Below are 11,813 nucleotides of genomic sequence, written 5' to 3'. Positions count from 1 at the left end.
TCTACCTCTCGTTCTTCTGGAATTTGACAGAAATAATGTTTTAAATTCTAATTTCCCTAAAAAAGTAAAGTTTATTCTGGTTTCATGTCAAACAGAGCGAAAGTGGGTGTGACCATTTACTGTTGTGTTTCTGGTTAAATAAAGTTTGTGACGACTCGGATCAGAACGTTCCATTTATGTTTTTTATTTCTTTTTATAAAAACAATTAAATATGAATAAATAAACTTCACTTTAAAACAGTTTCAGAGTCTGAGCGTCTCGAACAGTCGTCACGTGACCTGCTCCGTCTGTGGCGCTGCTACACGTTTGTGGCTGTGGCTCCGCCCCCTGTGGCTCCGCCCCCTCTGGCCCCGCCCCCTGCGGCCTGCCGGAGGCCGTACAGCCACTTGATGACCCGCGCGTTGCGTTCGATGACCGATATCCCGTACGGCGTCCGCTCGCTGACCTGCTCCTCTCGGTCCTCGGCGAGCTCCGCCCTCTCGGTGAGCTCCTCCCCCTCGGAGGCGGAGCTGACGCTGCGGCGCCCGGACACGATGTCGGAGTTGGCTCTGGGCGTGAAGCGCTCGGTGCCCAGCGCCTGCACCTCGTCCGGGTCGAGGCCGCAGAAGTTAAAGAAGCGCTGGAGGTCGGCGGCGGCGCGGGACAGGCGCTCGCTGAGGTCCGACTGAGAGCGGTGCAGCGCCGGCCTCTTACGGGCGGAGCCTCGGGAGCCTCGGGAGCTGGCGTTGGACAGGCGTGTGAAGGCGGGCGAGGCGGGCATGGGGGCGCGGCACAGCAGCGGGCTCCGGGGCGGGAGGGCGGGCGGCGAGGGGAGAGGGGGCGGGGCAGAGGGAGGAGCCAGCTGCAGAGGCCGTCTCTGAGGAGTCCTGACCTCTGAGGGCCGCACGTCCACACGCCTCACCGCCGCGGCGTGGGCGGGTCTGAGAGGGACGGGAGGAGGGCGGGTCAGGGGGCGTGGCAGGGGGCGTGGCAGGGGGCGGAGTGGCTCGTTCTCCGTGCTCCTGAGCGAGCGCCGCGGCGAGGAGCTTGGTTTGTAGCAGCTGCGGAGATTCAGTCTGCAGTCTGTTCTGAGGTCGCTCTCTCCGCCCGCCTCTCGCTGCCCGCCGCCCGCCTCTCGCTGCCCGCCGCCCGCCTCTCTCCGCCCGCCGCCCGCCTCTCTCCGCCCGCCGCCCGCCTCTCTCCGCCCACCGCCCGCCTCTCGCTGCCCGCCGCCCGCCTCTCTCCGCCCGCCGCCCGGCTGGTTCTCAACGCTGCTGCCGTCCGACCCGTCGCAGACGTCGCTGATCAGATCGCTCAGAAGGTCCAGGTCCAGGACCGACTCTCGCCCTGAAACACAGCAGACATCAGACTGTGTTAGCCGCTAGTGCTAACCTCTGACTGTGTTAACCGCTAATGCTAACCTCAGACTGTGTTAGCCGCTAGTGCTAACCTCTGACTGTGTTAGCCGCTAATGCTAATCTCTGACTGTGTTAGCCGCTAATGCTAATCTCTGACTGTGTTAGCCGCTAATGCTAACCTCAGACTGTGTTAGCCGCTAGTGCTAACCTCTGACTGTGTTAGCCGCTAGTGCTAACCTCAGACTGTGTTAGCCGCTAGTGCTAACCTCAGACTGTGTTAGCCGCTAATGCTAACCTCTGACTGTGATAGCCGCTAAGGCTAACCTCTGACTGTGTTAGCTGCTAACGCTAACCTCTGACTGTGATAGCCGTTAATGCTAACCTCTGACTGTGATAGCCGCTAAGGCTAACCTCTGACTGTGTTAGCCACTAATGCTAACCTCTGACTGTGTTAGCCGCTAGTGCTAACCTCTGACTGTGTTAGCCGCTAATGCTAATCTCTGACTGTGTTAGCCGCTAATGCTAACCTCAGACTGTGTTAGCCGCTAGTGCTAACCTCTGACTGTGTTAGCCGCTAGTGCTAACCTCAGACTGTGTTAGCCGCTAGTGCTAACCTCAGACTGTGTTAGCCGCTAATGCTAACCTCTGACTGTGATAGCCGCTAAGGCTAACCTCTGACTGTGTTAGCCGCTAATGCTAACCTCTGACTGTGATAGCCGCTAAGGCTAACCTCTGACTGTGTTAGCCGCTAACGCTAACCTTTGACTGTGTTAGCCGTTAATGCTAACTTCTGACTTTGTTAGCCGCTAACACTAACCTCTGACTGTGTTAGCCGCTAACACTAACCTCTGACTGTGTTAGCCGCTAGTGCTAATCTCTGACTGTGTTAGCCGCTAATGCTAAACTCTGACTGTGTTAGCCGCTAACACTAACCTCTGACTGTGTTAGCCGCTAATGCTAACCTCTGACTGTGTTAACTGCTAATGCTAACCTCTGACTGTGTTAGCCGCTAACACTAACCCCTGACTGTGTTAGCCGCTAACACTAACCCCTGACTGTGTTAGCCGCTAACACTAACCTCTGACTGTGTTAGCCGCTAACACTAACCTCTGACTGTGTTAGCCGCTAACGCTAACCTCTGACTGTGTTAACTGCTAACACTAACCCCTGACTGTGTTAGCCGCTAACACTAACCCCTGACTGTGTTAGCCGCTAACACTAACCTCTGACTGTGTTAGCCGCTAACACTAACCTCTGACTGTGTTAGCCGCTAACGCTAACCTCTGACTGTGTTAGCCGCTAACACTAACCTCTGACTGTGCTAGCTGCTAATGCTAAACTCTGACTGTGTTAGCTGCTAATGCTAATCTCTGACTGTGTTAGCCGCTAACGCTAACCTCTGACTGTGTTAGCCGCTAACACTAACCTCTGACTGTGTTAGCCGCTAACACTAACCTCTGACTGTGTTAGCCGCTAACGCTAACCTCTGACTGTGTTAGCCGCTAACGCTAACCTCTGACTGTGATAGCCGCTAACGCTAACCTCTGACTGTATTAGCCGCTAACGCTAACCTTTGACTGTGTTAGCCGCTAACACTAAACTCTGACTGTGATAGCCGCTAACGCTAACCTTTGACTGTGTTAGCCGCTAATGCTAACCTCTGACTGTGATAGCCGCTAATGCTAACCTCTGACTGTGATAGCCGCTAACGCTAAACTCTGACTGTGTTAGCCGCTAATGCAGCTGTTTCAGTCGTGTGTTGTGGTGCTCTTTTCTCTGGTGTGTGTTTGGGGGGAAACATTAGGCAGACGCACACTCAGAGAATAACCCTAATAACCCTAACAATTATTATTACTATTATTTATGAGCTCTCCGTGTCTCTTTGTCTTAGCGGAAACATATTTTTATAATCCAGCGTTTCTTCCATTCAAACTCCGGAGGGCCATATGTGGCCCGCGGCCCCGCGTTGGACAGCACTCACCTGTGGACCTGACGGAGCTGTGGGCGGAGCTGTGGGCGGAGCTGTGGCGTGGGGCGGTCCGGGCAGGCGGCGTCTGTATCCGCCCCGGGGCAGGGCAGGCGAGCGCTGGCGGCAGCAGGGCTTTGCGAATGACAGGAGCCTGTCTCGTCAGCGCCACCTGCTGGCTCTTCACGTACTTCACCTTATCGGCCTCCAGCCGCTCCACCGCGCTCAGGCGGCGGCTCGGAGCGCCCGGGTACTCCTGGTACCGCCGCAGGTACTCCGGGGCCTTCAGGCGGAACAGGCGGCCGTCAGAGGGGCAGAGCGCCCCCTTCAGGCCGTCAGAGGGACAGAAGGGCGCCCCCTTCAGGCCGGGGCGCAGCGTCTCCACAGGCATGTCACGGCGAGCTGGAAACAACAAAACAAATGACCAGAGTTTAACCTCTTAACTCCCACCTGAATGGAACCCATTTTCTCCAGTTTGGCTTTACCCGAATCAAAAAAGCTTCTTCGGAAAAAAGCACCAAAACAGCCACAAAATATGAAAAGAAAACAAGGATGTGAACGCAACAAAACTGTGACAAAAAGTCAGCAGATAAATGACAAAAATTCAACAAAAACTCAACAAAAATTCAACAAAAATGTGACAAAAATTCAACCAAAATTCAACAAAAATTCAACCAAAAAGTGACAAAAATTCAACAAAAATTCAACCAAAAAGTGACAAAAATTCAACAAAAAAGCGACAAAAATTCAATAAAAAAATGAAACGCCATAAATTATCTCTGGGTAACAAAAAAATGTGAACATTTTTTTTTTTCTTCTTTAAGAAATATAAAACTTTTTTCTCCACCACATTTCCACATCCCCCCTGAGATAATCTGTTTTTCAGTCTGATGTCACTTCCAGGGCTCCGTACATGTGATTCTATCTTTAGTTTGGCTTCATAAAATGCACAGATTTTTGAGCCCAAACGTTCCTGTAACTCTGACATTCCTGAAGTGGATTATGGGAAGCAGGGCAGTCCACAGACTTGCAGAGGCCCGGGCAGGAAAGTGTCGTATGGGGCCCCCGACCTGGGAGAACGCGACATGGGCCCCCACCTGGGAGAACGACCACGCCATTGCACTCATACAATATTCTATCGCAACAACACCAATACAACCCCCTCAGTAACGCCGTTCATCTGGATCTGTAACAGAAAAACTCAGCTTTCAACAGTAAATTACATTAATATTATTTCATCCTCCCCCTCACACTTTGACACTAAAAAAGAAGCTTTAAAACATTACAAGGGGAGACACTACAGGCCAAAGTGTGATGGGACTTTGTACCTTCAACCACACATTTTCTTTCCCTCAGTTTTTAAATTCTCCACAATCCCATCGAGTTTCAGTGAAATCCTCAGTTTTCATCTAACGTTCCTGAACTTTTATCAGATTATTGGATGAGTTCTTCTTTTTGACACTTTGTTGGAGAAGTTTGTTAGATTTGGGTAAAGCCGAGCCGGGTTAAAGGCGAGAGTGAAGACGTTCATTCTGACCTGTTTTAGTTTCTTTCACTGAAGCTGAGCCTCTGTCGCGGCTGAAGGATCCTCACCCCGTCCTTTCTCTCCCAATGAAAGGGGCCCGGGTGAGGGCGGGGGGGCCCAGCGGGTCAGGGAGGGGGGGCCCAGCGGGTGAGGGGCCCCGGCGGGTGAGGGGGGTCGCGGGGTCAGACTCCACAGCAGCAAAAGACCCAGGACCCGTCGTTACAATCCACCGCAGAGAGCGTGAACCTCGAACTGTCCCGGTGCTTCAGGTCCCGGTGCTTCAGGTCCCGGTGCTTCAGGTCCCGGTGCTTCAGGTCCCGGTGCTCCTGGTGCTTCAGGTCCCAGTGCTCCTGGTTCTCCTGGTGCTCCCGGTGCTTCGGTGTGTGCCGGTTAGAGCGTGGCTGAATGGTGTGTGTGCCTCTGAAACCACAGACCATAGACTTCAACATCGCTGTCGTCCAATCAGCGAGCAGCAGAGGCGGGGCCAGGCGGAGGGAGGCGGGGCCTGCAGGCCGGAGCAGCTGCAGATCCAGGACCTCCTCCAGAGCGATGAGTTTAAGAGCTTTAGTGTCGTAACTAGGGCTGCAGCTAACGATTATTTTGGTAATCGATTAATCGACCGATTATTTTCACGATTAATTGATTAATCGCTTGGCTGTGAAAGGTGCAGGGAAGTTGTATTTCTTCATTTTTTTTATTCACATAAAGCTAAAGTGGCGCCGCTTGAGGACACGTGGATGGAGTAAACTTAAAGTAAACATTTGTAGGAGGCTCTTTGTGCTAGTTCTGCTTTCTGATTGGACGAGGCAAAGACAGATATTTATGAAATTTACAATTTACAAAACACTGCAGACCCTCACTTTAAAAACAAAGTAGGTTTTCATCCAAAATACATAATTTTCATGTCTTTTCTGCTATATTTTAGTCTGTGTTTACTAGAAAACGATTAATCGATTACTGGAATAGTTGACAACTATTTTAGTAATCGATTAATTGTCGATTAATCGATTAGTTGTTTCAGCCCTAATCGTAACAGTGAAATATAAAAAAACAGTAATGAGTTTGTGAGGGAAAGTCGTGACCTCTGACCTCCTTTTATTAGATTAAATATTATTAAATAAACAAAGTGAAAGGAAGTTTCCGTGTGGGCGGTGAGTGGAGCTGAACCACTCACATTTATGAAAGAACTCACTTTTAATGAAGAGTTTTTCACGACTCCAAGTGAAACAAAAACCATGGTCACAAAAACACAGTGGTTTTGGTCTAAAAGCAGATTAATCCCTTTCAGGGATTTATTTATTTACTGATTTATTTGGTCGGGACAGTGCACGTTAATGAACCCACATGGGTCTCACGCATGTAGACGAGCCACACCGGACTGTGGCCTTGGGCTCGTTTCCATCCGTCGTCCCCCATGTGCGCTCACAAACACACGCTCATAAAAAGTGAGTGTTTCATCCTTGTTTTCTTCTGGTTTTTGTCTCTATTTTTAAGTTTCATTCAAGCAGCTTTTAGATGGTTAGTACTAGATCGTCTGCTCCGGAGGGACAGTCTGCTGTGAAAACGTGAGATATCATGACACAAATTAAGGTTAGGGCCAGGGTTAACCTCTTAACTCCCGCCTGAACCCAGAGGATGTTTTTCCTCACGTCATCACATTTTTTTTCCAACATTTTTTGTTGGGTGTTCAGCTCATTTTTGTCATTTTTTTGTAACATTTTGTCAAATTTTTGTAATTTTTTCGTCAATTTTTAAAATCAATTTTTAAAATCAATTTTTGTCATTTTTTTGTCACATTTTTGACATTTTTTCATCAATTTTTTTGTCATTTTTTTATCAATTTTTTGTGACATTTTTGTGACATTTTTGCCACTTTTTCATCAATTTTTCGTCACTTTTTTGTCCCATTTCCATCATTGTTTTCGTCTCAGTTTTGTCGCTATTCTCACACCTTTTTTCCAGAAGCTTTTGGATTGGGGGTAAAGCCAAACTGGAGAAAATGTGCTCGGTTCAGGCGGGAGTTAAGGGGTTAACTTTAAGGATTAGGATTATTTGTATTTTTAGACAAACCAACTCATAGATCTATACAAACCCACAGCAGACCGTCCCTCCGGAGCAGACGATCTAGCACTGACCCTTTTAGATTTGGGTAAAGCCGACCTGGAGGTCAAAGGTTAAAGCAAAGGTTCTTTGGCCTCGGAGATGAAGAGGAAGTGCTGTTTTTCCCAAAGTGATGAAACTCTGTGTTTTTGTCTGAGCCCCACGCGATGATGTCACTGCCGGCGATGATGTCACAGCGTGTAATCTGTAGCTGATACTGAGCTGCAGAACAAGTGCTGGGTTTCAGGTCAAAGTCTGCTCGTCCGTTATCCCTCTTTCTTTCTCTCTTTTCTCTTTCTGCAGCTGTGGTTTGAACGCGGCTCCGCCTTCGGGGGAGGGGCTGCTTTAGAACGGGCCAATCAGAGCACGGCGGCTGCAGAGCGGAGCCGCTGCAGATCCACGGCTTCAGAAGAGACGGACTTTATGTAACCACTTAACTCCCGCCTGAACCGAGCACGTTTTCTCCAGGTTGGCTTTACCCCAATCCAAAAGCTTCTGGGAAAAAGGTGAGAAAATAGCAACAAAACTGAGACGAAAACAAGGATGGAAATGTGAGAAAAAAGTGACGAAAAATTGATGAAAAAGTGGCAAAAATGTCACAAAAATGTTACAAGAAATTGACAAAACATTTAAGAAAAAATGACAAAAATGTGACAAAAATGTGACAAAAATATGACAAAAATGTGACAAAAATGTGACAAAAATATGACAAAAATATGACAAAAATGTGACAAAAATATGACAAAAATATGACAAAAATATGACAAAAATGTGACAAAAATATGACAAAAATATGACAAAAATATGACAAAAATGTGACAAAAATGTGACAAAAATGTGACAAAAATATGACAAAAATATGACAAAAATGTGACAAAAATATGACAAAAATATGACAAAAATGTGACAAAAATATGACAAAAAAAAGACAAAAATTTGACAAAAAAATGACAAAAATATGACAAAAATATGACAAAAATATGACAAAAATATGACAAAAATATGACAAAAATGTGACAAAAATATGACAAAAATATGACAAAAATATGACAAAAATGTGACAAAAATGTGACAAAAATATGACAAAAATATGACAAAAATGTGACAAAAATATGACAAAAATATGACAAAAATGTGACAAAAATATGACAAAAAAAAGACAAAAATTTGACAAAAAAATTACAAAAATTTGATTAAAAAATTGACGAAAAATAGAAAAAAATGACAAAAATGTGATACATTTTTTACAAAAATGTGATAAAAAATTGACTAAAATATTACAAAAAAATGACAAAAATGAGTTGAAAACCCAACAAAAAAATGATGAAAAAAAAATGTGATGACGTGGGGAAAAAGATCCTCTGGGTTCAGGCGGGAGTTAAGAGGTTAAACTCTTACCTCCCGCCTGAACATTAACGAGTGCATTTTCCCTTGTTCGGCTTTTTATTATTATTATATTTATTGGTATCATCAGCAGAAAGAGCCAGTGGCCCTCCTGTGCTCTTCCAGAATGGACACATGGCCAGTCCGCCCCTGGCCACAAGGGGGCGCTCCTGGCTTCATTTTGACTCCTTGTGTTTGTTCATGTTAAAGGAGACACTTCAGCAAAACTTTAGTCTCGAACATAAACTTTGACCTGGAAACACAAAAACCCCTGATCTTCATTATTGTGTCACTGATTCAATGATTCTCACAGATTTCAGGGTCATTTGTCATCGTCAATCTTTGCAACTAATATGTCACAAAACAAACCCACCAATCTGAAAGTGTCAGCTCAGCATACATTCTTTTATAAGTCATAGATGTCAACGACCTTTGCAATCAAATAATTTGGAAAAATGTGAAAGTTCATGCTACGACGCTCTATGACAGAGAAACACCAAGACACCAGAACAGTGTTTCCTTAACTTTGTGAAAGGAGTGAAACAGCGCCCCCAATTTGTCGCCGGTGGCCAAAAAGTGTACTGCACCCATATTTGCCATTGAAAATGAATGGGAAAGAGTTAGTACTGTATATGATATACTGTAGCGTGTGAAGGTTCGCCTATTGCCTTCACCGTGGTTACCGCATTCCAGAGATAACCAAAACCCCCACTTCAAGACGTGTCTTCACTCTTGTGAATGGCTGATAAGATCGAATACAGTTCAGGAGAAAAAGACTGTGACGATCTATCCTTAACCTTCACAACCAGAGATGAAAACTCTCTATTGACCTTCGAATTGGACTAAAGACTGAATCTCAAACGTCCGATTTGAGTAATAAGCCAATTCTTCAATTCATGGACAGTGAGAATGAACTCAACCAATCTGTTCTAATGATGAATTCTTCCCCAGGTCAACAAAGACGCAATGTACAAACATACTGTCGAAATGTTGTTTGGAAAGTTGTGAAGTTGTTAATGTGTTTATCGCAATAGAAATGTATTTCTTGAATTCTCTCCCAAAGGCATTCCCACTTGGGATTGGATATCGGGTTACGGACTGAAGGGATTGGTCGAATTCCACGGAGAAAAAGGGGCCGCCCCCTTGGTATAAAGGAAGGAGAAATAGCCAGAAACTTCCCTTACACTTACTCTCTTCTTTTTAAAACGCGCTTCTGAGAGGGTTGGAGAAGGAGAGACGGCAGGATGAGCACATGGCTAACATCCCCCGCTGAACTCTGACCTCTCCTTTGTCTCAGATGGACCACAAGAACTTTAAGTTTGAGCCCGTCGTTTGACGTGATTTGTAACTACCAGTTACTTCTTTTAAGAACATTTGCATTTTTCCTACAAGACAACAACATTTTTGATCGCTGAGCTTTCAGCGAAACCAATTTGAGTCTAGCTGGTCAATCCAAACCCCAAGGCCCCGAGGAGCTGGAGAGAGACCCCCCCGCCTCGCCTGCATCAGCTGAGATAGCCATCCGAGAGAAACCACAGGACGTCGGTCACCAGGACTTTGGAAGCCGGACCACAGTTGGAGTGGAAAGCCTTTCTCTCACGGTCGTAAGCGTATCTCATAGACCTGGCTCAATAAGACTCACATAACCTCTAACCACCTTACTGACTTTCAGATACAATTTTAGAACATTTTATCTGATTATTCATCCTGTTAAGGTTCCAAGTTATTCTGTTTGCACTTTAATATTTAATGCCGTCTGCTAATTGATTCTGATCATTAAACCTCCATAAACCACAGTTTGCTTTGGTAATGTCTGTGTTTATTATTCAGACTAAGGGTCCATGTGTACGTCCAAGACCTCATTTCCTTCAGATAAATCTGTAGTTTAGCCTCCTATTCTTACTTTTATTTTGTTCGCTTTCCGAACTGGTGCCCCGTTAAATTTTAAGGCTAATCTACAACTTATTAATTAATTAATAAACGAATTAATTGATTAATAAACCCTCATACCCTACATATATTTTGGCGCCCCCGTGTGAGCCGTCATAAACTCTATCTGTTATTAATGATCACTGATCATTCCAAAGCAAACTTTGAGGTTCAATCTTATCAAAAAGTTGTTGAAAAAGAAAGAAAAATGCATTTTAAAGGTGTCCATTGAAAACCAAAACTCTCTGCGCAACTCTCTCTCAATGCTACCGTTTACAGGTCGCAGCACATTACTTTAAATGTGACTTTTAAACATGCATGTTCTTGTTGTGCTATCAAAAGCACAATTCTCAAAGGCCTTAAGGTAATCAAATTTAATAGCTGCGAATTTTCCAGTATTAAAAATTACCTGTATGTTGCAGTAAGTAATATAATTTGTCTGCGAGTTTTCCAGAAATTGTAACTTTACACTGCATTGGTGTTAAACTGTTCTCCCCTCCTGCAGGAGCTCAGATAACACCCCTAAGACCCCCCTCCTTACAGCTCTGGTCAAGGAGATGATTCACCCCTGGCCCTTGGCGCCAGAATGAGTCAATCATCCCCCCAGAGTGGGCCGGTCTTAATGACATCACTTCCTTAGAGCCCGCCTACCGAAGGCTGTGCCACTATCTCTGCCCCCTACCGTGAAGGAGGAGACAGAGGCAGAAGTGATTTTAAGTGAGCTTTGATCACAACGCTCTCTTCCAAGTAAGTAAGCTTTACTTGAGTAACTTAGACAATAAAACTTAAACTATAAACACATTCAGTTGTACCTTAGTTTACTGTTGTTTTATTGAAAATAAAGCCAAAACATTGTCCTTTTCCATCTTTAACAGTTACTGTACTGTTCTTCCTTCTCAAGACTAACACTTGTCTTCGGCTTTAACTGGTCTTTTCTGATTGGGTCTAACTTAATGACTTGTTTTGTGGCCACACTACAAGCTCTTATTAGCCTTTATCTAGACCAATGCTCAGCCTTGCAATTTAAATTGCAATCTCAAATTGTAACGCATAAAACTTTACAATTTTTAAGCTAAAGGGCTCAATTCAAATTTACCCTCTCTAAGTAAAACTTAGTGAATTTTCATCCACCTCTTGAAATCAATTTTAACTGACTGACTGCTGGACAGTCATCAATCAGTTAAGTCAAATTTTGATATTGAATTTAATTAATTAATTTGATTTTAATTCAATAATCACTCTCCAAAATGTCCATGTCCTTTCTTCTCATTCATTTTGTCCCATTCTCCTTTCATGTCTTGCTTCATTCCATCTATCAACCCTGGTTGTAGTTAAGCACAATTAAAACTGGTTTGTTTCATTGTGACCCACAGAAGGTCAAGTCAGACTTTAAAGTTGTCTGAGTTTTGATAAAGCAACATGCCTCCTGGAAACTTAAAGAACCTGTCTACAGCCGCTGTCTACAGACCAGGCCAGGGAGACGTCCTTGACTGTGTAGACAAAATGCAGGGAACAGATCCCTCTGAACTTGAATCCATAATTACATCTTTAGTAAGTATAACATCACTTACAG

General features: G+C 45.1%; 1 protein-coding gene across 1 annotated transcript; it reads right to left on the bottom strand.

The window, feature by feature from the left end:
* Positions 1-298: 298 nt before the first annotated feature.
* LOC306981214 (protein FAM110A) lies at positions 299-3,704 on the bottom strand (the record flags this gene model as incomplete). The annotated part of the gene is made up of 2 exons (XM_079580776.1): positions 3,319-3,704; positions 299-1,326 (listed from the first exon to the last, which is right to left on the bottom strand). Exons 1-2 carry the CDS (start codon positions 3,692-3,694, stop codon positions 299-301), a joined length of 1,404 nt encoding a protein of 467 aa, XP_079436902.1. The 5' UTR covers positions 3,695-3,704.
* Between the last annotated feature and the right edge of the window lie 8,109 nt (positions 3,705-11,813).

The sequence above is a fragment of the Gobius niger genome, assembly GCF_951799975.1.
Source record: "Gobius niger genome assembly, chromosome: 22".
Taxonomy (NCBI): domain Eukaryota; kingdom Metazoa; phylum Chordata; class Actinopteri; order Gobiiformes; family Gobiidae; genus Gobius; species Gobius niger.
This window is presented reverse-complemented; position numbering and strand designations above follow the sequence as displayed.